This window comes from Poromitra crassiceps (genome assembly GCF_964638095.1).
Source record: "Poromitra crassiceps genome assembly, chromosome: 17".
NCBI lineage: Eukaryota > Metazoa > Chordata > Actinopteri > Beryciformes > Melamphaidae > Poromitra > Poromitra crassiceps.
The window spans coordinates 20952226-20980001 of NC_139635.1; the positions used below are offsets into that span (position 1 = coordinate 20952226).

The window sequence follows — 27776 nt, forward strand, 5'->3', positions numbered from 1 at the left end:
CCGTATACTTGACAGTCTCCTTCCGCCTGCTGCTGAGATGACTAAGCACTTAGGCCCACAGGCTCCACCTTCTGCCTATCTTGAGGTGCTTGATTCCGCCTATGGAGCTGTTGAAGATGGTGATGAACTCTATGCAAGATTCATGAGCACATTTCAGAATGATGGAGAGAAGCCATCTACTTTCCTGCACCGATTGCATGTTTGTCTCAGCACCACTATGAGGCGCGGTGGTGTGTCGGCACATGAGTTTGACAGGCAACTCCTGAAGCAGTTCTGCCGCGGTTGCTGGGATAATGCCCTAATAATCGACCTCCAGCTAGAACAAAAGAAAGAGACGCCGCCTTCTTTTGCAGAACTGCTGCTGCTTCTAAGAACAGAGGAGGATAAACAGGAAGCAAAATTCAGCCGCATGAGACAGCACTTAGGCACAGCTAAGCCTGGCCCCAGTAAGCAACGTGCCATGTCCCATCTACAAACAGCACATGCCCCTGCCGAAACTGAATTTGACATGCTAAAGAAACAAATAGCTGACATTAGTGCCCAGCTCAGCAGCATGAAAAATTAAAACAAACCGAAACAATCTAAACAACAGAAAACTGAGTCCCCTGCAGCGAGTGCCAGAGTCGAGGCCCGCCCTGTCAAAAAGAAAGCAGCACAACAGCAAAGTTCTGCCGCCAAGATAAACAGCAAGCCACGCCCTTGGTATTGCTTTCAGTGCGGTGAGGATGGCCACATTGTGTCAGCTTGTGACAATGAACCAAATCCTTCCCTGGTAGCTGCCAAGAAAAAACAGCTGAGAGAAAGACAAGCTATCTGGGAGGCCTCCAATGCACCTGGAGATGAGGAGCATTTAAACTGAGATCTGCTCCCATAGAGGGACATATGGGAGCAACCGGTGACAAATCCTGTCCCAAATCTAAGAAACCGATCATAAAGAGAGCTCAGGCTAAAGTGCATTCTGTCAAACTTCCTCATGGCCTCGTCGGAACCAAAACCACAGCTCAAGTAACTATTGCAGGGAAAGACACCAACTGTCTCCTGGATACGGGGTCACAAGTGACAACTGTACCCCAGTCCTTTTATGAGCAGCATCTCTCAGAATTGACAATACACCCACTAAACGATCTTCTTGATGTGGAGGGTGCCAATGGCCAATCAGTCCCCTACTTAGGATACATTGAGCTTTCCATCACCTTTTCTAAAGACTTTGTAGGGTCTGATATTGAAATTCCCACTTTGGCTTTGGTCATTCCCCACCTCCGCTCTGGAGCACAAGAACAAGTCCTTATTGGCACAAACACTCTTGACGTGCTTTATGCTGATCAGATGCCCTCTACTTTCCAGCCTTCACCCTATGGCTATAGGGCTGTCCTTAAAATTCTTGGAATGCGTCAAAATAACTCCAGCACTAGTAACCTTGGCTGTGCAAAACTTCAGGGAAAGAACCCTGAAGTTGTCCCTGCAGGACAGACAGTCGTTCTGGAAGGTCTTGTCACCATCTCCAATGCACACTCTGAGAAGTACGTAGTCATTGAACAGCCATCAGACTCTTCTTTACCAGGCGGCTTACTGGTTTCGACTGGCCTAGTCAACTTGCCAATGAAAAGGCCTTGTCAGTTGCCTGTTGTGATAAAGAATGAGACAGACCATGACATTGTCATACCCCCCAAAACAGTATTGGCAGATGTAAATGCCATACTGAGAGTCCTGCACAAAAAACAAACTGTGACAGAATCCAACCCCCCTGACAATCAGAAAGAGTCCACACAACCTGTAAAGTTGAGTTTTGATTTTGGAGACTCTCCATTACCCACCGAATGGAAAGAACGGGTAACAAATATGCTCAATACCATGCCAGATGTCTTCTCCCACCATGACCTGGATTTTGGGCATACAGATAAGGTCAAACACCATATCAAGCTCAGCAATGAGACCTCCTTTAAGCACAGAGCACGGCCAATACATCCCCATGATGTGGATGCTGTAAGAAAACACCTCCAGGAACTCCTTGACTCAGGGGTTATACGAGAATCAGAATCCCCCTTTGCTTCCCCTATAGTCGTTGTTAGAAAAAAGAATGGCTCTGTTCGTCTTTGCATAGATTTTAGAAAACGGAATCTTCAGACTATCAAAGACGCCTATGCCCTCCCAAATCTGGAGGAGGCATTCTCGGCCCTAACCGGGTCAAAGTGGTTCTCCGTTCTAGATCTAAAGTCGGGGTATTACCAAATTGAAATGGAGGAATCCGACAAGCAAAAGACAGCGTTCGTTTGCCCACTAGGATTCTGGGAATTCAATAGGATGCCCCAGGAAATCACAAATGCCCCGTCCACCTTCCAGTGACAGTGAGAAGTGTGTAGGAGAGATGAACCTAAAGGAGGTTTTAGTGTTCATTGATGACCTGATTATCTTTTCATCTTCCTTGGAAGAGCACGAGCAGCATCTGAAGCGGGTGCTAGACCGACTGAAGGAGTATGGGCTGAAGCTAGCCCCAGAAAAATGCAAATTTTTCCAAACCTCCGTAAGATACCTTGGCCATGTGGTCTCAGAACAGGGTGTGGAGACCGACTCAGAAAAAATCAAAGCCCTAACAACTTGGCCAGCCCCCACCAACTTGAAAGAACTTCGGTCATTTCTAGGCTTTGCTGGGTATTACAGACGGTTCATTCAGGGGTACTCTCACATCGTCAAACCCCTCAACGAGCTAACGTCTGGATACCCACCGCTTAGAAAGGGACGAAAAAGGCCCACGAAAGTTGCAAGCCAAGCGTACCACAACCCAAAGGAGCCTTTCGGTCAAAGGTGGGCACCCCAATGTCAAGAGGCATTTGATTTAGTAATCCAAAAACTGACTTCAGCTCCTGTCTTGGGTTTTGCAAACCCCCAGCTTCCCTACATTCTGCATACAGATGCCAGCACAATCGGCGTAGGAGCTGCACTCTATCAAGTCCAAGATGGTCAACAGAGAGTCATAGCTTTTGCAAGCCGAGGGCTCTCAAAGAGTGAAACGAAATACCCAGCCCATAAGTTGGAATTCTTGGCCCTTAAGTGGGCAGTCACCGAGAAGTTCTCTGACTACTTGTATGGCACCGACTTCACGGTGGTGACTGACAGCAACCCCCTGACTTATATCTTAACATCTGCAAAACTTGATGCAACAAGTTACAGGTGGCTGTCTACCCTTTCCACCTATTCCTTCCAACTCCAATACAGAGCTGGCAAGCAAAATCATGATGCCGACGTCTCGTCGCTCTCACGGTCAACCAGAGGATGATCCCACCTCCCGGAAGGAAAGGGAGAGAATCCGGCAGTTTGCACTCTACCATCTGAGTGATGCTGAGCAGACTGTTCCCCCAGATGTGGTCCAGGCCATCTGTGACCGGCACATTGTCACTATTGCTGAAGAGGACAATGCTGACGTCTCTAATCCTGGGTTAGCACTGGTCGAATCTCTTGCTCATCACTCAACAGCCATCCCAGACAGCTTTCAGGAAGAACAGGTTGATGGTTTCCCTCTGATCCCTTCTCTTTCTGAGGATGAGCTGAGAGAAAAGCAGAGATCGGATCCTGCAATCAATGAGGTGATCGTTCAGATCGAGACTGGTCAAACTCCACCTCCCCGTCTCAGAGCAGAGCTCCCTGAACTCCCTTTGTTGCTGCGTGAGCTCAATCGATTGGAGCACCGGAATGGAGTGCTGTATCGAAGGAGGCAAGACGGGCCCAATGTCATCTTTCAGCTCGTGCTTCCTGAGCAGCTCAGAGCGGTAGCACTTCAGAGCCTTCATAATGACATGGGCCACATGGGAGTCGAGCGGACAGTGGACTTGGCAAGAGCCCGATTTTACTGGCCAAAAATGTACGTGGCCATTGAAACAATGATCAAAACATGTGAGCGCTGTGTGCGTAGGAAGTCTCTACGTGAGAGAGCCGCACCGCTGGTGAACATAAAGACCAGTAGGCCTCTTGAACTTGTGTGTATGGACTTTTTATCCATAGAACCAGACCGGTCCAACACAAAAGATGTATTAGTCATCACTGACCATTTCACAAAGTATGCGGTAGCCATACCAACTCCAAACCAGCGAGCCCATTACTGTGGCAAAGAGCCTTTGGGAAAACTTTATAGTTCATTATGGAGTTCCACTTTGAGTCAAAGACTATAAAAGAACTATGTGAAGTCACTGGCATGAAGAAGGTGCGTACTACACCGTACCATCCCAGAGGGAATCCGGTTGAGAGATTTAACCGCAGTCTTCTTCAGATGCTAGGCACTTTAACGCAACATGAAAAACAGCACTGGAAAGACTTCGTTAAGCCTCTCGTCCATGCATATAATTGCACAAAAAACAAAGTGACCGGATTTTCCCCATATGGAATTGATGTTCGGGAGACAACCAAGGCTTCCGATCGACCTAGCCTTTGGGTTGCCTGTCAACACCAATAAAAAGTCTCACTCCCAGTATGTCAGTGACCTGAAGTGTCGCTTGGAAGAGAGTTACAAAATCGCAACCTCTAATGCACAGAAAAATGCTGCCCGAAATAAAATCCGGTTTGATAAACGAGTCGTAGATTCGAAATTGGATGTGGGTGATAGAGTTCTCGTCCGCAATGTCAAGCTGCGCGGAAAGCACAAACTGGCAGACAGATGGGAGGCTGATGTCTACGTTGTCCTCAAGCAAGCTGGTGAAATACCTGTCTACACAGTTAAGCCTGAGAGGAAGGATGGACCTGTGCGCACTTTACATCGCGACCTGCTCCTCCCTTGTGGTTTTCTACCTGTAGCCTTGGCAGACGAGCCTGTCAAACCACCTTCAGTAAAGAGACCGAGAACAAGACAGTGTCCCATTGAGGAGGGTGAAGAGGAGGACTATTCTGATGTACCCTCATGGGCACCGGCCCTTCCTCATACCCAAGAACCTGATCTGTTCATCACAGTCCATGAGACTCACAACAAGTTGAGCACTCCTCCTTGTGTGGCAAGACAATCAAATGAACCTGACATGTCATCTACACACGTCCTTCCTGCTTCTCCAGCAGTTGATGTCCTTGCAGAGGACAGGGGAAACCTATCCACACAAGACTTACCTGAATCCCAGGAGCTGGAAATTGAAAAACCTGAATGTGACAATCTAACAGAACCAGTCAACTCACCTGATAGAGGCATCCAACCTGACTGTGACAACTTAACCGAACCGAGTCCCTTGCCAGATCGTGACTTGCCAATCAATACCCCTCTAACCACATGCCAGCAACCACCTGAGGAAACGTCCCTCAATGCAAGCAAGGCGCTCCCAGTGTCGGATGTAACTGACCGAGAAGAGGAGGTATCTGAAAGAGACAGAACAGTAACTGAACAGCCTGAATCAGTACAGTCACTGAATGAAAGCCCCCAAACTGCTCAAGCCCCTTTTCGTCGCTCTCATAGGCCGCGTGAAGAGCCTGAGAGATTTCAATATTCAACATTAGGTAATCCCTTAATGTTTGTGGTCAATGCCCTCTTCCAAAGTTTGAATGATGCAGTTTTAAATTCCCTGCAAGGTTCGATTACTCCTGAATAGAACACCCACCCTGTCAGAGAATTAAAAAGCGTGTGACTCAGTGGTCACCATGTAAATGCACAGAGACGTGCATATAGTCAAAAGGGGAGGATGTAACACAGATAAAATAGTGGCTTACATAAATAAATAGACAAACTATAAAATCACTACTCTGTCACTATTCCTCATTAATTTTCTGTTAAAAATATAAAAATATCCTTCAGTGATGTCAAAGTTTAACATCTAGTCAATATTGCACACAGATGGACATGCGTTAATTCTGCCCAACCAGCAAGCAGAGTGTCATGCTTGGCTGGCCAATCAGCAACCAGTTAACGGTAGCTGGTCCCACCCACCTACTCCATGATTGGTAGAACGAGTGTGTTTACTTCCTGACTTTCCTTTTGGATCTGATGAGAAACGAAAGCACCACGTTTGTCCTGAGCATTGCTAATTACAGAGAAATTGACACAGCAGAGACAGATTCTACTGAGAAAACTGATTTTATTCAAGATAACTCGAAGCTGAGAAGTTAGCAGCTAATTACAGCAAGCGCAAGTGAGTTGGCTTAACCCTGTAGCTGCAGCTGCTAGCTGTGTGTGTCAATTAGCTGCGGACGTGCGGTAGCTAGCTTTGATAAGTTTGGAAAGTTTCCAGCACACTCCCGTCAGAATACGTTTCAAAAGCAAGAAACCCTGTGGCCTTCCTGGGCGCCCCAAACGCTGTTTGCGTCCAGCCTGCTCACGGAATCGGTCAGGTTTTTTTGTTTGTTTTGTTCTTCTTGAATCAATCTCTTCGTGGCCTTGATGGCGAGCCTTCCCACCTGGATCTAGAGAGAGGGACCGTATCCCAAGATACCCCCCGTGTCGTGATCACTGGACAGGTTCTGCTGCACTCTGCGGTGTGGTAGGCCCGACTGCTGCAGACACCCCACACTCAGTCTACTCATTCACATTCCCTCCTTTCACAATCGTTTCCCCCGGATACGTACACCCCACTTCCCCTGGAACCCATACTTACCTCTCGACGTGTTTTCTTTTTGTTTTTGGACTCTGGACTGGATTCATTATGGACTTACCTCTTTCCTTCCCCGGAATCGTGAATTAGTGGCTGAGTCGCAGTATACCTTCCTGCAGTGACGGGTCGTTGTTTGTATTTATTTTATTTTGTTTATTTTGAAATGTATTATTGATTGAAACTGAACTGAATGGAAAACTGAATTTAAGGGTTGAGTCTGAAAATTCAGGTTACAAGGGTGCACCCGAGATACACTGATCTTGGAAGTAATTTCTATTTTGATATCAAAACACACTGTTGATATTATTGTCTTGTCGTTGGTACCAACAACTTTGTTGTTCAAATCCTTTTATTTTATATTCTCTTATATTTCTAATACAAGAAACCGGCAATTTTGTATTTGATTATTGGTCTCTGAGTCTCATTTAAACATTCACTGTGCTCCAGACAGTAAACAGTACCACTTTTGTTCAGAGAGGGGCGCCAAAAACAACCCAATGAAACAGTGAAAAGTTGCTCGTAGCTGCTTTAACTTCCGGGGTTTTCAAAGAGCTGGACTCTATAATTCTATCTTACATTTGGAATGATAAGAATCATAGAATCTCGAAAACCCAAGGCGGACTGGCCCTACCAGTGTTCAGGCACTACTACTGGGCTGCCAATGTTAGAGCCTTAGGCCCCTATCGTTGCATCGGCGTTGTTTCTAGGCCGAGCGCCTGGCGCAGTGCAAATCAGTGGGCGTGGACCAGTGCACTTGATATCTTCGTGTTGGCGCTACACGCAGTCTCAACCATTACAACCACGCCTTTTAAGCGTAAAATTATGCACCGTCAGTTCATTGGATAAGTGCAATAAACAAATCGCACGCTTGCCTTTTAAGCTCCAATTCCAGTAGTCCAGCAAAACCAGACAAAAGCCAAGGGCTCTGCCCCCCCCCCTCCCTTCATCCAGTCTGTCTGTCTCCATATATAGGATATTATTCCATATTATTATGCTTCTTAAACCAATCTAACTGCAGTTTAAATACTGCAAGCATGTAAATACGCTACACTATAGCTAGATCAAAGTGAAAAGAATGTTCTAAATGCATCAGTTAGGAAAATATAGCCTATCCCTATATGATGAGATTAATTTTATATTGGTGAAAGTTTGTCCAGAAAGATATCATTTTCTCTCCCCTGCTGCAGGTAGAATGATGCACATAAATATACCCTACATTATGTAAAGTCATTGCATAAATGTGTTTTTATTGTAAAACTAAATGTGAAGTAGGGCCAAGTTATTTGAGCGGACATCACAGTATAGCACATGACAGTAGAAGCGCGTTCCGCAGTGCGTTCCGCTGTCACTTATCTACAGTAAATCACGTTAAATCCACAAGGGATATATATAGGCCCAGGAGGACATATATGTTTCACATAGGGTGGTGTATTCATTACGATGTTTCATTTGGTCCAATATTGAAATGTTCGACAATTGCAGGTTGTGTTACCATTACACATTAATTTAGATCAACCTTTTATATCTATTTCGGCTCATTTGGTTGCTATTTAGTAGCGAAATGGAGAAGCACAATGCATGCTGGGACATGCCAGGCAACTTGCAAGTTATTTCTCCTATGGGAAGTGTGTTGTGTCTGTCTAAGCGAGGGAGTCAGAGAGAGAGAGAGAAGGGTGACAGAGAAGAGGCAGAAGAGCACTGGCGCACTGAATAGGCCTGGTTTCAGAGAGAGACAGAGAAGGGTGACAGGGGAAAGGCAGAAGAGCGCTCCTTGCAACTGGCGCACTGAATAGGCCTGGTTTTCAAAAGCGCAAAGCGCTAAATTTACGCCAGGTGGGAAGATATCATTACGGCCAGATTTAACGCCGACACGCCCATTCTGGCCCATTCTGGGACTGCGCCACGCCCATTCGGCCTAAAGCGCATTTGGCAGCGTAAAGCCATGTTGATATCTTCCCGAGGCAGGCGCAAGGCACGGTTTTTTTGCGTTTAAGGCCCGTTTTAGTGCCGAAGGCCTGTGGGAGAATAGGGCCCTAATGTTTTGGCGACAGGGGACACCTGACAACTTGATTTCTGGGACCCCCCTCTGGCTAAAAATGGAAGCCAGCTCTATTACAGATTCCTCCCTGTCAGCAATGTTATTTTCTAAGTTAGAAACGCCAGGGGCTCTCAAGAATTTAACCTTTGTGGTCAAAAACTCAGTCAAAATCCTTAACCAGATCAGAAGAGTTCTGAATATATCAGATATCTCCGCTTATATACCAATTTGTTTTAATCACACTTTTTTGCCTGCACGATCAGACAGAACCTATCGTGCCTGGAGTGAGAAAGGGCTGTGTTTAATCAGAGACCTATACATAGATGGCCATTTCGCCTCTTTCGACCTTCTGAGGAGGAAATTTGAGTTGCCCAACACGCATTGGTTTAGATATCTACAAATTAGAGATTATGTACATTCTAAGTTTCGAGATTTTGAAGTTCTCCCAGACGAACACACACTCTCTGAGGTCTTGTTGAGGCCCCCCACTCCAGGCACCTTATCACCAGACTAGTACACCTGTTTGATAACTATAACAGGGCCTCCACTGAGAAGATCAGAGAGGCATGGCAGGACGAACTCGGTGTTGATTTATCGCAGATGATATGGGACAAGAGTTTGTCTATGGTCCAGTCTTGTTCAGTTAACAGTAGACACCAGCTGATCCAATTCAAAGTTACTCACCGTCTTCACGATTCCAAATCGAAATTGCACAAGATTTACCCATCTGTCTCTCCACTATGCGATAGGTGCCAGGTGTTAGAGGGTACATTGTCACATGCTTTTTGGCTTTGCCCTTTGATATCCGGATTCTGGGCCAAAGTTTTCGACTGGTATTCCAAGGCCTACAGAGTAACTCTTAAGCCGGAGGCAGAACTATCCACAACGCCATTGCGGGTCTACAGACTAAGCACCCGAGTGCATTGATACTGATATCAGGGGATTTTAATCACGTGACTATGACAAAGACACTGCCTAACTTTAAACAGTACGTGAGCTGTAGCACTAGGGGGGACAGAACAATAGACTTGATGTATGCAAACGTGAGTGATGCCTACTCCTCGTCACCCCTCCTCCCGCTTGGCCGCTCAGACCACAATCTAGTCTTCCTCAAATCCAGATATACACTGTACCCCGCTGGTGAAAACACTGGCGGTAACCTCCAGGACAGTGAGGGTATGGTCTGAGGAAGGAACGGAGGCTCTTAGAGCCTGTTTTGAGATAACAGACTGGCAGGCACTATGTGGCCCACATGGTGAGGATATCGATGGGATCACTGAGTGCATTACGGACTACATAAACTTTTGTGTGGATTGCAACATACCCACAAAGGAAATAAAATGTTTCCCGAACAATAAACTCTGGGTAACTAAAGACATCAAGGCCATCCTGAACGCCAAGAAAAGAGCTTTTAGATCGGGGGATAGAGATGGGATCAGAGCCATCCAGGTGGAGCTGAAAAGGAGCATTAAGGTGGCTTAAGCTTCTGGCATACTCTTCGCGCACGCGCTGGAGGCGGGGTTCCACGGAGGGCGCGCGCACTCTGCGCAGGCCAAAACAGAACATAGTGAGTGCTCCAGAAATGGCGGCGATCAGTGAAAGGCAGTCTGAATGAAATTGAATGTAACGTTCCCAATTATATATATTAAATTCTAAAAAACGACCCTCAACATTTGGGAAGGCTAAGCCACACAACTAGTTCGTTATAATCAAACATTATGCTTTTGAAGGCGACTGTACGACGGTGAGGACTCAATCACAGCAGATATCCGCTGATAGCCTACCACGGAGATCTCACAGGCACAGGCAGCAAAACCCGACGCGCTGATAGAAAAATCTCCGTGGACGCGCCGCGCTGCGCTCAGGCCTCGCCCCCCCGACACGCCCCGTGCGATGACGTCATAATCGTCGCGCGCTCTATGCGCTTGGCTGGGCGCAAAGAGTATGCCAGAAGCTTAAAGAGGGCTACAGGTCGAAGCTGGAGGCAAAGCTCCGGCAGAATAACATGAGGGAGGTGTGGAGAGGTGTGAAGGCCATTACGGGCTTTAGCAAAGCAGGGGGTGGGGGGGTGGAGGGGGGGGTTGACCGGGCCAACAAACTGAATCTGTTTTTCAATAGATTTGATACGGCTGGCCCGGGGGCCCCCTCCCCCGACTCTCCTGACTGCAGTATACAAACAGCAGCCCCCGCCACACGGCTCTCCCCCCCCCCCCCTCCCCCTCTCTCTCCCTCTGGTCCCAGCTGATGGCCCACCTTCCCCCCCCCTCATCCTCCAGGCTATACTCCGCCACCCGGTGACGAAGCCACACCCCCCCTCCCCCCCCGAAGGCCTTCAGAGCTGATGATGCCACTCCCCCCCCCACCCACGCTGACCATCACAGCTGATCACAGCACAGCAGGTGAAGAATCAGCTGTTGAGACTACACACAAGGAAAGCAGCTGGCCCGGATGGCGTCAGCCCCATGGTGCTCAAAGCCTGTGCCCCCCAGCTGTGTGACGTGCTACAGCTGATCTTCAACAAGAGCCTGAGTCTCCAAAAGGTCCCCGTGATGTGGAAAACGTCCTGTATCGTTCCTGTACCGAAAAAGCCAAGACCCAGTGGCTCCAACGACTACAGGCCGGTAGCTTTGACGTCCCACATCATGAAGACCCTGGAGAAACTCGTCCTGGAGCAGCTCAGGCCTATGGTCAAACCATCCCTTGACCCCCTCCAGTTCGCCTACCAGCCCCAACTGGGAGTGGAGGACGTGGTCATCTACCTTACCAACCGCGCCTACGCCCACCTTGACAACCCGGCCAGCACGGTGAGAGTCATGTTCTTCAACTTCTCTAGTGCTTTCAACACCATCAGGCCGGCTCTACTGGGTGAGAAGCTGACAGCGATGCGAGTGGATGCCCCCCTGGTGGCCTGGATTGTGGACTACCTGTCTGGCAGACCACAGTATGTGCGCCTTCAGAACTGTGTGTCAGACAGAGTGGTCAGCAATACGGGAGCACCACAGGGGACGGTCTTCTCTCCCTTCTTCTTCACCATCTACACCACGGACTTCACCTACCAGACAGAGTCTTGCCACCTTCAGAAGTTCTCTGACGACTCTGCGATAGTGGGATGTATCAAAGATGGCGACGATGATGAGTATCGGGATGTGGTGGCCAACTTTGTCTCATGGTGTGAGCTGAACCACCTGCAGCTCAACGTGTCAAAAACAAAGGAGCTAGTGGTGGACCTAAGGAGGGTCAAGGCTCCGGTGACCCCTGTTTCAATCCACGGGGTCAGTGTTGACATAGTTGAGGATTACAAGTACCTTGGAGTGTACATTGACAATAAACTGGACTGGGCTAAGAACTCTGATGCACTCTACAAGAACGGGCAAAGCCGTCTCTACTTTCTGAGACGGCTGAGGTCCTTCAACGTCTGCCGGACCATGCTGAGGATGTTCTATGAGTCGGTAGTGGCTAGTGCCTTCCTGTTTGCTATTGTGTGCTGGGGCAGCAGGCGGAAGGCAGCGGATGCCAACAGACTCAACAAACTGATCCGTAAGGCCAGGGACATTGTGGGGCTGGATCTGGGCTCTCTGACTGCAGTGTCAGAGAAGAGAACGTTGTCCAGGCTTCGCTCCATCATGAACAATGACTCGCACCCACTCCACGGCATGCTAGTCAAACATAGGAGTACGTTCAGTGAGAGGCTGAGCCCACCTAGATGCAATACGGAGAGGCACAGGAAATCATTCCTGCCTGTGGCCATTGGTGTATTTAATGCCTCTCTTAAAAGAGCACCTCGGAGATGCTCAGTCTCCCTGAGACTGAGCCAGCCGATAGGTTAACTGTGCCTGGCTGAGCCACGTGTAACGCATAGGGCAAGCCGACTTAATATGTAGGCCAGGGTGCAATAATGATAATTGACACGGAATGTATACTTACTCGAGGTATTTTGTAGGGTGCTACTTAGACATTCTACTTATTTTTTGCTTCTAGTGCATTTACTAGTTATTCTATGCTATGTTGTGTTGTTCTGCTTATTGCTAATATTGCATTGCATTGCATTACTACTGTTTATTTTATGCTATGTGTGTTCTGTGAGCGAGCTACTGTTACTTGTCCCAATTTCCCCTCGGGGATCATTAAAGTCATTCTGATTCTGATTCTGAACTTGCCATTTTTGGCTGTTCGGATTCCTCATTACTTCTTCCCATGGCTGTGCAGCAATCCCTGACACTTGTTTTGAAAGACTGGAAGTCCCCCTCTCCACCCTCCTTTCAGCTGTGGCTGACAGACATGGTCTCAGTGGTACGCATGGAGAGACTTAGGTCTCTGAGGACTAACTCGATTGGAAAGTTCTCAACCATCTGGGATCCGTTTTTGGACTACTTAGGTGAGGTCAGACATGGGTAATTTGTATATTGTTGCACACATGTTTTACATAGGTTGAAAGCACTATGTTGTAATGTTTTTTGTTTTTTTTTCCTGTCTCCTATTTATTTTATTTTTTGGGGGGGGGGGTTCTTTTTTTCTTTTCTTCTCTTTTCTGTCTTAGTTTGAATTCATTTACTTGCTTTCTTGTTTTTGTTTTGTTTTGTTTTTGTCTTTTGTTGTTTTGTTTTGTTTTTAATCATAAAATGTATCATAAACTGGATATGCTGGAGAAATTGTGGGGCACAGGTGGGCAACTATATACTGTACATACAATCTGGTCATGCTCAAAATTGAAAAATTACTGGAATGATGGAATGACATATTTCAATCTGTCAGAGAAATAATGCATCTTGACATCCCACAAGACCCAAGACTTGCTCTGTTAGGGATGACACCAGATGGGATAGAAGGAAGGAATCAGAACTATCTTCTTCAAATCTTGTTTACAGTAGCAGTGAAATGTATCACTCTGAACTGGTTAAAGTCTGACCCTCCCACTTATAATTTCTGGTTACAAAAATTAGGGGATGTGTATAAAATGGAGCAAATAACATACTCACTGAGACTTCAAAACCATACATTTACTAAAAGGTGGAGTCCTGTGATGACGCTATTAAGGTAATAAGATAACCTCCTACCTCACCTCGGTCAGGGTTTTGTCTGTTTTGTTTTGTTTTGTATTTTTATTTTCATTTTTGTACCTGTCTGTCTTGGTCTTTGATTATTGTTTTTTCTTCTTTCTTTTTTATTTTATTTTATGAGATGGACATCATTGTGTAATCCATGTATGTACTGGTGAGATGAACGTAACACATCATCCTCAAATTGTTATGAAGCTAAAGTGGATGATCAATGTGCCCATCACTGCTTAACACATTGACTGCCAGCCTTTTTTCAATGTTGTAGGTAGGTTCTGCCAGGTTTTTTTTGAGGATTCTAGGCTCATTTTACAAGAGCCGAGGATTATTTTCTGTTAGGACTTCGTGAACACCAATCATCTAAAAAGAACTAATAGAATGTGTGCTTTCTCTGTCTAAAAGAGTTAGTTTGTAGAGTTAGTAGTTATGTAAGCATTAGCAATTGAATACAGCATGGTTTCAGCGTCAGAAAAAATATTCAGAGATAAACGGCTTTTTGTGAAATTCGATAGAACAGTCACTTTAACCATTCATTTTTGGCATCAGTAAGACCTAAACAATAGTTTTGAACAGTAATTTCCTCCATAACAGCAGGAAACTCCCCTCTGCTCAACTCCTCCCTCCGTGGGCGTTCTTCTTGGCTGCAGCGCCGTGTCACAAGCACTTTCCTACCTGTGCAAATGCACTTTCTCATACTCTCGACCTCTCAAATAAATTTCTGAATAGAAATTAAATTACTCTAAATTAGAGCGAAAAAGAAACAAAAAAGAATGGGTTGAAAATCCCATTCTAAAAGCCTTTTATGGCTGTTTCCAATTTGGTGCTATTTTGCAAGGCAAAATGGCCTGCTGCACCACAAGCTTGTCACCAGTCTCACTGCCCCGCTGCCGCTGTGCGGCTGTGCCTGGCTGTGCCTGTCTGCGTGGCCGCTCCCCGAGGAAGCCCGGCTGGACTCGCCCGCCTCCCGGAGCCCTGGCCGAGAGCTCCGATGAAGCCCCTGCGACTCTGGTCATATTTACGCTGCGTGCCTCAAAGTGTGCTCCATCCGCAATCCACCATGCAAGTTTGCAATCCCGCACCGCCAGCAATCAGCGCGAAAACGAAAGCGCCTCCGCCAATCCATTTTCATGAGAATGGAAATGGATCACACTGCTTTTTGCTTGCCTTCCTACTTCCTTGTCGCCACTTAGTGGGTCGGTGGAATGGGTTGTACACGTTGTACACATCCAATACTTATATAAGAGATGTAAAAGGGTTAGATGCACAACCCACCGTCAAAAAAGAAAAAATCGATGCCAACGACGTGTTAACACGTCGCTGGCAGTCAACAGCTGGATTCTGAAAACGTGTTAACACGTCGTTGGCAGTGAACGTGTTAATTTATTTGTTGTCCATGTTATGACAATTTACATGTTGTCCAATGTGTCTGAATTGCTGTAATAAAAAATAAGTAAAAAAATAAATAAACTGGATATGGGACTAAGTTTACGGGGTGGGAGAAAATGTTTCCTTTCAGATTGAACACTTGTAGTCGGACACTGTCACATTGTATGTAACTTGCTTGAAGATTATTTGTTTTGGGTTTTGTTCCGTCTGCAGTTATACTGTTAAACTAATGTCTGAAAACGAAACAATAAAAAACTATATACCTCATAAATGTGTCTATCTACTTGTGGTACACAGAAGGATCTGTGTCCTTGTGGAGAAGGCTCAGGATCACTGTATCGTCCGCAACATTTTAAATGTAATTATTGGGGTGTACTTTCCTGCAGTCATTAGTGTACAATATGAAAATAATTGGTGAAGACGCAGAACCTTGTGGGACTATTGCAATATTTGATCTCTGACAGTGACCCATTAATCTTCATTTGTTGAGTTAAAAAGGAATAGAACCCTTTAATTAGGGTGCGACTAATGCTCATGTCTTTTAGCTTCTCTAAAAGCAGGTGGGTTTTCACAATATTAAACGCTGAACTAAAATGAACAAATAAAAGCCGGGCGTAAGCTTTTGTGTTTTCTAAGTGCTTGGAGATAAAGTGCGATGTGCAAAGGATGGCGTCTTCTGTACTTTGCTCATGCATATAAGCAAATTGATATGCATCAAGCATTGGTTACACTAATTTCCTGAGCAGAGACAGTACAAATCGTTCAAAACATTTCATAACGATCGAAGTCAGAGCTACTGGGCGGAAGTCATTATTAACCGTGGCACAAGGCTTTTTAGTGGTGGTGATATGATTGACTTCTTCCACAATGCTGGGACAGTGTGAGTATCCAGTGACCGTTGGAATATGGAACACCATGCTGTGGTCAGTTCTTCTGCACAGCTTTTGAACAAAAAAGCTGGCAGTCCATCTGGGCCCATAGACTTGTTTGTGCACACTCTGCTGAAGAGGCGCTGAACACTAGATGGGTCCACTTCCAGCCAGCAGGTGGCATTGCTGCCTGGCAGGGACTGCAGAATATTTTCACACTCCAGGGAAAGCTTTTGTGAGTCAAACCTCAAGTAGAAGGCATAAAGTTCATTTGATTTTTGTTGCTCATCCAGGGCGGTATTTATTTTTTATTTTATATTAGTAACTAATTTCAATGTGTCCCAAAGTTTCCTCATGTTTGACGTTTGAAAGCTCTGTTCCATTGTTTGCCTGTGTTGTTCTCTTGCGTTGGCAAGGAGATATTTCAGTTCTTTTTGAACAACTGACAGTTCTGCCCTATCTTTATTTCTAAAGGCTTGCTTTTCCCTATTTATACAGTCTTTAATTTATTTTGTAATATACGATTTGTTGTTAGGGGAAACAATAATATCCTTCTTGGCCTACTACGCTGTCTATGCAGAATTGTATATAATCTGTTAAAACTGGTAACTAACTGTAACTTCAGAACTTGTAATGTTAGTCCAACTTGCTGACTTCTCCAAGTCCTCATTTTGGTTTGGTCCGTGTAGCCTTTGCTAGGAGAGGCACACTTATAGTCACAAGCATTTGGGAAGTTAGCTAACTAGCTACATTAGCTAGTGTGAAGCTCCCCGGGCAGGGTGTAACGTTATGGCGGCCGCGGTAATAGAATCCCTCCTCGGCCAGCCACCGAAGGAAATGTCCAGGTGCAGCCCGGGCCTAGCGGAGCTGTAGATAGCTAGGGGGATGTTGATGTATCAATTGATAGCTTGCTTTACGTCCAAGTCACGTTTTTCATCTATGGTCAAATTCGTTTTGACAATCCGTTGCTCGTTGATATAATTGTTTTACAACTAGCCTACCAAATTTAGTAGCCAAAGCAGAGATCGCCTGTCTGTTTCTGTTATGCATGACTATCTATCTATCTATCTATCTATCTATCTATCTATCTATCTAGATACATAGATAGATATATAGATAGATAGATAGATAGATAGATAGATAGATAGATAGATAGATAGATAGATAGATAGATAGATAGATAGATAGATACATAGATAGATAGATAGTCAGACAGACAGACAGACAGACAGACAGTCTCGCTTCTACAGCGCTAGCTCTCTGGGCAGAAGTTTGCAAACACAAAAACTCCTCGCGCTGCCCGCCTGGAGTATTTCCCGGAGGGTGGGGGTTTAGGGACAGGACCTAAAACAGAGCGTTTCAGACAGAGGGTGAACTGGAGGGGGCAGTGAGAGCCAGCGATACTTTCCTGCAACTACCTGTAGTTGGCCAGCCGGCAGGAAAGTATCGCCGGACTTGATGAGACTTGGTGACCGAGATCACGAATGAGGTACTTTGATCCCTGGGAGACTCCAGGGAACAGCCCGGGGGGAAATATCAGTCTGGTGGTTGTTGAGGGATGAGATTATGACGATATGTGGCGAAAACGGGAATAAAACTGGCTATTTAGATTAGGGCATTCACGACTAGTGAATTTTACTAGTCGACTAGTCGTCCCTAAAGGTAGTCGACTAGTCGACTAACCGTTTTTAATTTATTTTTAATTAAAAAAATTTTTTTTTTTTTTTTTATCTTTAAGAAAGAACATGAGGTATTTACACGACATACATGGACTATCATATCCCATATCCCCCACAAAGAACATCAAAACACAACAAAACAAAACAAGAAAACTGCATAAGATACACAATAATCCAAGAACAAACAAGACTATTGGACAAACAACCAAACAAAAACAATGCATTCAGCTCCTATCCTGATAAGCCTAATGACACTGGGGTAAAAAGTTCTTAAAGTCAAACTCTGTATGTGGTTGCCATATTTTGGGGATGTCTAAGAATCTGCCTTTGCTCTTGTAGTAAATGTTATCCAACATATGGTAGCTTGAGAGTTCATTCCACCAGTGAACTACAGCTGGGGGATTGGATGCTTTCCAATTTAAAGCTATGCATTTCCTAGCTGCCAACAGGGCAAGATCTATGTATTTACTTTGAATGCATTGTTTTTGTTTGGTTGTTTGTCCAATAGTCTTGTTTGTTCTTGGATTATTGTGTATCTTATGCAGTTTTCTTGTTTTGTTTTGTTGTGTTTTGATGTTCTTTGTGGGGGATATGGGATATGATAGTCCATGTATGTTCTTTCTTAAAGATATAATTTTTTTTTTTTTTTTTTTTTTTTTTTTTTTTTTTTGCTAAAACGACTAGTCGACTACTAAGCACAGTGTCGACTAGTGGTTTTACTAGTCGACTAGTCTGTGAATGCCCTAATTTAGATGCAGGAAAGACAGGCTGCCACTTGGCCCCCACGGAGCTCTATTTTACGACTGGATTGGAGAGTATTGATCTCAAAACAACGCGTAGGACGGCCAGAAACGCTGCGGAGATCACTGGGTGAGTCGTCAGATCATAATTAATGTGAGGAGAGGGGTCCAGGTTAAAAAAAAAACGAAATTTCCCTTTAATACAGACTAAATTCTATGAACGGTTTATTTCACTGTCCATTCTATCACTGAGTGTGTTTTTCTTTTTTTCTTTGTTGATCAACCAATCACAGCTTCTAAAATAATGAGTCATACCTAGCAACGGGGTCAACCACACCTCCTCACTAAGATAAACGTTTGACTTTTCCTTCCTCAGAGTTGCTCTGAGAACTTTCCTAAATCACTCCTAAGCTCAGACTCCTGGCTAGAAGTTTTTAGGCTAAGTTATAGCTCTCTGAGAGGATTCTCAGAATGTTTGTGCATACGGCCCCTGGTATTCAAAGCAACTCCTTTTGATGATGCGAAGCTCAACGTCCATCTTCGGTGTCAGTGACCGCACATTACTCAGGATTACTGGCGGCGGCGGTGGTTTGCTGCTACGCCCCGGAGACGCTCCCGGACGCCTCCTCGTGTCCCTCGCTTGCGTTGCGTCGTGTTCCAGGGTGTGTTGCTCGGATGGCAGCTGGCAGATGGTCCGGTGGTGTAGATTGAACTGGTCGGAGTGACAACATTGTGTCTCTGGAGTATACGAGTCGAAATCCATATTCCCACACATTCGCTGATTATCAGGGCCAGCAGTAGGATGTGGAGGCTTAGTGCCATTGTTCCAGACTACCAGCAGTTGCTGTCGGATTCAGACGGCCGATCCTTAAGCCCATCGCACACCAATCAAACATTCTCAAACAAACACAAACAAACACGAACAAAGACAAATGTTCGTTTGGTGTGCCATAGCTGTCTGTCCTTGTCTGTTCGTGTTTGGCGATGTTCGGCGATGTTCTGTCATGTTTGCCAGGATTCGACGTGTTCAATCCGGCGTTGTTCGCTGTTCGCTGTTGTCTGGTAACTTCCCATGTTTTCAGTCGCGTATCCATGGAAACGGAGCTCACGCATGCGCGCCTAATGCATGCGCTGCGCGCCTAATGCGCGCGCACACAGCAGCCTCTTTGGAGTTTAGCTGCCAGTTCGCTGGGCCAGGGGCCGTGAGATGGCTTCGTTAAATGTGTCTTGTCCGCATCAGCAGTGTAGGTCTTCTTCTTCTGCTTTGTTAAAGCAGTTTCGGTCGAAGTAAACATGGAAGTTATTTGGTCAGCTTCTTCTTCTTTGGTGTTTTACGGCAGTTGGCATAGTTATTGTTGCATTACCGCCACCATTTGGCTGAAATTAGAACAACTGTTGTGCTGAATATGTTCGGTCGGTGTGCCATGCTTTCAAACAAACACGAACATCTGCCAACATTCACAGACAACCACAGACAACTGTCTGTTGGTGTTTGTTTGTTTGTGTTTGTTTGAGAATGTTTGATTGGCTTTAGTGTGGCAGCCGATTGTCAGCAGACAGTAACAGTCACGAGCTCAAACACTTAAGAGCGTATCTCCAACCAACATTTAACATGTAAACACTTCACATTTAAAAGAAGAACAAAGGCAACAGTACTACAGAGCAGGAAGCAAGGCAGACTGTTGTCAGCAGTTGCATCATGAATAAATACAAGGGAACCAGTACCCTGTACTACGAAGCTATCTTAACAGACCCGCGATCTGTCACTTTGATCTGGTTTGACTGAACAGGATCAAAGCTATCTAGTTTAAGGATACTACGACGCTGGTTTTCTACTGGATAACTGAAGCTGGGATCTGCCTGTGCACGCGCACGTTTTTCGCTCGTGCACAGGCGCGCGTCCACGCGAAAGAGGTGCGCTAGCCAATCACATTATGAACAGCTGAGTTGATCCACGCCCACACCCATTTCCACACCCATTTCCTCGTTCAATGAAAGCGCAGTGCATGATCAGAGTTTTAGCGGATATTTAATGTATCCGCGATTTAATGTCAGAATGAAAATCCGCGTTGGATAGTCTGCTGAAGGGCTGTCTAAAGCAGCAGCTTGTATTCACATCAGTCATTTGATTTACTTTGATCAGCGATTTCTGTCTGATACAGCTGCATTGATACAGCAGCAACAAATGTAAATGTGTAATCTCAGTCTATACATTTCCACAATCTGTAAGCCTATTTAGACCATAGATTTAGAAACGCATGCTCAATGAATAATGATCTCTATCACTCATGTGTGTGGTTGCACTGATCGAATAATTCATATATAAAATAGCCTAGTATAAAGCCTAATAGCCTACTATAAAAGAGAAAACTGCTGAACTGAATTGAGACGATGCGGGCATAGTTATCATTGATAAAAACTAGCCTATTTTTGCTCATATATTGGCATACAGCCTACAGGACACAGTTCCAGCTGAAAGATGCAAGAATAGCCTGCATATTTAGTATTGGGGCTATCCCATATTTATCCCATATCTATATTATATGTATAGGCTTTTCTGGCATGTAGGAGAATATCACCCTCACTCCATTTGAGGGTCCGTTCATGATATGCGCCGCGGTGATTAATAGTGATCATATTTCTCCACACATCGTTGAGCTGTTAAGACATAAAGTGGTAAGTAGGCTTAATTTAATTATGTAGCCTACAGAGCCACGAATGTTTTGCTTGTTCTATTCTCAGTTGACTGCAATCTATTTTTCATATGGCGATCTTAAATGAGTGACTCCAGAGAGCCGATTATATGGGTCTCTCATGGATTTTGATCTTATCCTCTGAAGCTAACCTGGTCGCGACCAGGTTAGCTTTGCAGCGTCAGTTGCCATGGTGATTGAAAGTTAACTTGCTTTGTAGTACGGCTAAACCAGGTTTAAACTCAAACTTACTCGGATAAGGCATTAAACTAGCTTCGTAGTACAGGCTACAGTTCCATTGACAGCTACATGCCCACGCGTGGACATGAACGACTGTCAGTTCAATTTCCATTGGCTGTCAATGATGTACAAATGTAATGTGATTACAGTAATGCGTTACCTCCAACACGGATTACCACTCAGTGCCATAGGTGTCACCAAGAGAACAAAACTGAAATCTTCGAGATTATCACTTTAAAGACCCTGGAAACCCAAAATAAATATGCATTTTGAATTCATCACACCACAGGAACCTATGTTAACACGTTCACTGCCATTGGCGAGTTGACTCGTCAAAAAAAATCCAACGGTTGACTGCCATTGACGAGTCAAGTCGTCGTCAAAAAAAAAAAAAAAATTGACGGTGGGACGTGGATCAACGCCCCCCACGTCTCCTATGAAAATATGGGAGCCACCGAACGTGTACAACCCATTCCACCAACCCACTAAGTGGCGACAGTGCTCTCCAGACTAGAGCCAAAACTGCAAGGGAACGCGCGAGGAAACCATTCTCATACTGTAAAATGGATTGGCGAAAACGCTTTAGCTTTCGCGCTGAGAGCTGGCGGTGGGGGATTGCAAATTTGCATAATAGATTATGGGTGCAACACACTTTGAAACACCGGCAGAAAGCCCACAATCGCACGCAGCTTCATTCCAGCTGAGCTCACAACCGAAAGGAACGAGCCCCATGCAGACTCGCCCAAAGAGCAGCCGCCAGCAGCCAGGCAGACAGGCAGAGCGTCGCTTGTACCGCTGCAGCCACGGAGGGAGGAGAACTCACACGGAGGGAGGAGTTTGAAGGAGAGGGGGGTTTCCTGCTGCTATGGAGGAAATTACTGTTCAAAACTATTGTTTAGTGGTCTGACGTCTTACGCCAAAAATAAATGGTTAAAGTGACTGTTCTATCGAATTTCACAAAAAGCTATTTATCTCAGCTTAAATTTTCAGACGCTGAAACCATGCTGTATTCTACTGCTAATGCCTACATAACTACTAACTCTACAAACTAACTATTTTAGACAGAGAAAGCACACATTCTATTAGTTCTTTTGAGATATTTTGTGTTCACAAAATCTTAGCAGTAAAGAATCCTCGGCTCTTCAAAGATGAGCCAGAATCCTCAAAAAAACCCTTTGGCAGAAGCTACCTACAGTAAAAAAAAAACGGCTGGCAGTGAATGTGTTAATAAGCCACCAGCCAAATTTGAACGATGATGAACGTAGCAAAGTATGTAAATGTCGGTTTGAAAGTCATGGAGACACTAGGTAGAATGATCCCTCCAAGCTCCCCGGCGGATTGTCTGGGCGTAAATAACATTACACATTAAATGTGTTGTTAAAGTGAGGTAACTCACTGGGGATGAGGGGGTTGCTGAGGGGGTTGCTGATGGGCTGGCTGACCTCCTCGCTGACTGGGTTCTCCACCTTACAGCTGAACAGCGTATAGTTCATATCCACCTATAAAATCAGTGAAAGAATTAGCTCAAAGTTCACAAAACAATCACAGTTAAATTTTTAACAGTGCTCACTTTAGATCAAAATAAAGCATGCACATCCACTTGATGAGCAGGTGCAGGACAAACAGTAACCAAAAAAATAGATTTGTTTTTGACAGTTTTTTGACAGAATATGTATTTATATATATTATATATATTTATATTTATAATATGAAACGGTTTCATTACTATCCATAAATAAGTCACACTGCCTCAACTGGGTCAACTCGTCAGAACAAGACCTTAAAGTGAGGAATACGCCTGAATGGAAGGCTCTGAACAGTGGCCAGTGTGTGGAAGTCCAACCTCCCAAGACAAGCTCAGCTTCTTCACTGTGCCCATAGAGTCTGTTCTTCTATATGGCTGTGAATGCTGGACGCTGAAGCCCACCAGAAAGCCGTGTGCAGTACTGAACATCAACCAGCACGATCATATTAGCATCAACTGTCTGTATGGAGATTTACCAAAGGGTGAACCAGAAAGTCTGGTTGCTCTTCTGTATATTTAGGCATGATGGAGGAAGGAGGAGAAAACAGTGCAATAAATGTGTGAAGCAATCTGAAGAAATTCTGTTGTATTCCTGTGAAGTAATGCATTTGTTCGTCCCCTGATACTAGTGGACATGAACTAACTCACAAATGGACAGAAATAATTTGCCACAAAGAGAGAGGGACAAACACTAGTGTTGCTGTACTTGTACCTTTGTAATAATCATTAGCTCTTTAAGCTCAGTCTTGTTCATGTTGTCTTTCCACCAGGTGTAGTTGACTGGTTGAGCGTCTGCAGTGGTGTTTGAGTCACAGCTCAGAAGACAGCGAGTCAAACCAGCATCACACAATGGAGAGACGGAGGGTTTAGAGACGGGAGCTGTTGTGGGACGAGAGAAGAGGAGAAAAAAGGCCATTAAAGTCAGGATCAATAACATTTAGTTTTTGTTTTTCTTGATATTTCTGTCTCATTGCAGACAGCTAGTAACATCATGCTGTATTGAAAAAGACTTGAAACTAGTGTTACTGTCAGAGCTCGCCGTTCCTGAGGACGTCCAGCAGATGGCGGACTTGAACTTTCCATGGCAGCTGTCTCCACTATTGACATTAATGAGCACCCAGCTGCCACTTATTAATTTATTATTGGCCAGTTTAAGTTATCCTGTTACGTTTTGCCCTTATTAGGGGTTCAAGCCCAGAAGGGGCTAACCCCTATTGCTTTTGCTCAGATGATTCTTCTTATTATTAGTTTTATTTTTCCTCATCAGCCGCGACGCAAATTCCTGTGAGTTGTTACATCGCAGAGAACTGAAATTTGGCCCAATGACAGATATTGGTTGTTATTAGATGCTCCAGACAAAAAGGGAAAAAAAGAATCCCTCCACGGCGGGTACTACAGCTGATATATTCGATGGATCGGGGGATGGGCGACGGCGGGGAGATTTATAATTAAAGATTTTGGTTGGTGGCAGGGCTTGTTGCGGACATCAGAAACATGTTTGAATGCAGTAGGCTAGTAGCGTTTGTTAATGGTCTGGTCTGAACACACTCTGCTCAGTCAAACTGCTGCGTCGCATCTCTGGTCTCAGGGAGCAGCCACACACGGGGGGAGGGGGCGATCGGCTAGGGAAAATCAATCGTCATTTCAGCCATTGAGTCGGCAATATACGATCCGATCGCCAATCGGCACGACCCTACACGATACTGAGTGACATCATCAGGGAGCAATGGCTTCCCAAGCAGGGACATCTTAAACTGTAGATGGATGTCACCAGTGAAGTCATAGAGACTGATGTCATCAATATGTGACATCACTGATGACATCACAACTGACTGATGTAGTCACCTGTCACCTGTACGTCAGCAGTTGACCTGGGCGAGTAATATCACTGGCTGGTATTCTCGGTCAACTGAAAGCAATGTAATGCAATTGTTTGACTGTGATGTTATGAGGCAGTTGAGATGTGCTGTTGTAGCAGCATACAACAGTGTTGTTAATGTGGAGGGCTCTTGGTCATGTTCAAAGCGTCATAGACCTTGTAACAAAAAGATAAAGTCCGCACACTGAGGCTCCATCAATGGTTCTTTATTCGCAACGTTTCGATCTTCACAGATCTTTGTTTGACAAAGATCTGTGAAGATCGAAACGTTGCGAGACCTGAAAACTACCCACATTATAAAGTGTCGATAATAACTAAAGAGCAGATTTTTGGCCGGTGTGCGCATGCGCCAACGGCCCTACATCTCCACTTGTCCAGACGATCTAGGCGCCGATTTGCGTGCTGATGCTGATCCTGGTCAGTCCTGCTGTTGCTCCCCCTCCGTGCTCTCCCTCCGTTTTCTGGTCTGCTCACTGATCACCGCTGTACTCCTGCTTAATTGCATATTGCGGGGCAATGCGGGCGGACCAGCGTTCTTCTTCCAGCGTTTACTTTCTGTCTGCTCCTTGTGTTTGAATACATTCACTTGGCTATCCTGCATCTCTTGGTACAGTCTGTGGTCACACTCAGTGGGTCAGACAGACAGCAGTTTCGCTTGCTAGCCTGCATGAAAGACACCACTGTGTTTTATGTTTCAGAGTTTCTATTTGTACCACGTGTAAATAGCTTCTGCCGTGTTGTGGGGCTATTTGTACCCCCTATTTACAAGCACAGCAGAGCGGAGGAGGCTCGGAGCTGCCTGCGAGTCAGGGGGAGGGTAGTACAGCGAGGCAGGGCAGTACGGTACTACAGTACTACAGTAGGCTATATACACGCGCAATGCATCCATGTAGGCTATCTGGGGCGACAGGGCCTTCTCAATTGCCGCACCCACCCTCTGGAACACTCTCCCCATCCACATCCGTCAATCTAAGTCCATAACATCCTTCAAACAGGCCCTCAAGACCCACCTCTTCAACCTCGCCTTCTCCTCCTAACCTCACTCCACCCTACCTACTGTCCCCACCTTTCATGAATGTATCAAATTAAAGTATTTTATTCTGTGTGTTCTGTAAAGTGACTTTGAGTATTTAGAAAAGCGCTATATAAGATAAATGTATTATTATTATTATTATTAATCTTTTATTTAAATTACCTTATTTTGCGAGACAAAGACACAGCCAATACGCACAGCTGTCAGTCTGTCTGTCTCTCTCTCTCTTAACGTTACTGCTGGCTGTGCACGCAACTAGGTTTGCATGAAATAAATTGCGTTTTGTTCTTTAAACCTCGCTGACTCCACTCTCCTCCGCTCCGTTCCTCTCTCTTGTCATCAAGGCTCACTGACAAAAACAAACGCTCACTATATACCTACTTTGCTTTTGAGATCTGCTTTTCTCTCCCTCTCTGCTCCCCTCCCTCTTTACACATCCTCTGCACGCTACACTTGCTCAAATTGAGGGAAACATCAGTGATTCTTCAGGATTAAGGTTTGAATGAAACAGATTAGGTTTTGTTAACTATGAGCGAGAAGCGGCTAGCGGGGTAAATGCAACGTGCCAGAAAACCACAAAATAAACAATGATGCTAAAATGATATAGGGATATATGATTCAGTTTCAGTTGTTCTAGCCTCATAGTCTCGCAGCCTATATGGGCGACTGAAGTTTATTTATCCACCTTTTTTTATATAACAGCACAATGTGAGAAAACTGCCTCAGAAATGAGTTTATCCACTTTTTTGACCAGTGACGACTACAGCACTGCTCCACAGAAAATAAAGAGCTGCATGACGTTTATAATTGACAAACGGTGGGTTAATTTAACACAAGCCAAGTAGCCTAATGTTAAACTTCCTTTTTTTAGGCTACATTTCCCCCTCCAGATAACATCCAATTCCGCAATCATCCTATGAGAAACATGATATGTGCACGCTTTACCACACCGGCCGCTAGGTTTCCAGCCTTGCTTCTATGAAAGTACAGGCTTTCTTCTATCATTTGAGATATTCTGTGTTTACATGGTCATAGGTAGGTGGTGTAATCCTCAACCCCACCCTTTCCCTTGAGCCCCACATCCGCCAAGTTGTCAAATCCTCATTCTACCATCTCCGCAACATTGCCAAGATCTGGTCCTCCCTTTCTCATCCTGCTGCCGAAACACTCATCCACGCCTTCATCTCCTCCCATCTCTTCTACTGCAACTCACTTCTCTATGGCATCAACTCTACCCTCATCACTAGACTCCAACTGGTCCAGAACGCAGCCGCCTGACTCCTCACCCACACTAAATCCTGGCACCACATCACACCAGTCCTAAAACAACTCCACTGGCTTCCCATCTTCTCCCGGATCACCTACAAAATCCTCGTCATCACATACAAAGCTCTTCACCAACTGGCCCCCCATATCTCACCAACCTCCTCTCCCCCTACCAACCCTCCCGTTCCCTCCGATCCACCTCTGCTGGCCTTCTCTCCACTCCCAAGTCCAACCTCCGCAGTTTCGGTGGCAGAGTCTTCTCCAGGGCAACTCCCAAGTTCTGGAACTCTCTCCCCCCGGACATTAGAGAATCAGACTCCCTCACTGTATTCCAAACCGGCCTCAAGACCCATCTCCTCTCCTCTGCCTTCTCTTAAGTTCCCCCTGCCTATCCCTGTGTGTCTGTGTCGTGTTTGTCCATTGTCTGTTGCACCTTCGTCACCCCCGGCTTTTATACTGTGGGTCTTGGAAGATTAGTGAAATGATCAGAAAGCCCTGACAGGGAAAGTGTTAAGATTGGATATGGAGTGAAACGAGCTATAAAGCATTACTCAAAATCCAACATGGTGGGTCCGTGCTTCAACAATGGTGAAAGTTGTAGTACTGCCCTGTTTATTAGCACTTCTGTCTTAGTGTCTTATTCGTACACACAGTAGCCTACTGTCTATCTTCTATCTGTGGACATGTTGCTACAGTGTTTATATGGGCAAAATGCCATGTAATGCATTGTTATCAACTGTTATTGATAGCAATGGTTAGCCTGGCTAGAGCTAACCCTGCCGGTTTTCGGACTGAACGCTGTCAACTCGGGTGCGACGTC

General features: G+C 45.3%; 2 protein-coding genes across 2 annotated transcripts in view; one reads left to right on the plus strand and one right to left on the minus strand.

Moving 5' to 3' along the window:
• The window catches only part of LOC310792249 (uncharacterized protein), a gene marked incomplete at its 3' end in the record, with an annotated part of 330076 nt that overhangs the window by 178779 nt on the left and 123521 nt on the right, over nt 1-27776 (plus strand). The window lies entirely within an intron of this gene.
• Nucleotides 1-27776, minus strand: part of LOC310792247 (CD48 antigen-like) — a gene marked incomplete at both ends in the record, with an annotated part of 73916 nt that overhangs the window by 38388 nt on the left and 7752 nt on the right. The window contains 2 exons of the mRNA XM_083653972.1: nt 22650-22752; nt 23491-23657. Of these exons, the coding sequence (XP_083510098.1) occupies nt 22650-22752; nt 23491-23657 (270 nt within the window). The remainder of the gene's footprint in view (nt 1-22649; nt 22753-23490; nt 23658-27776) is intronic.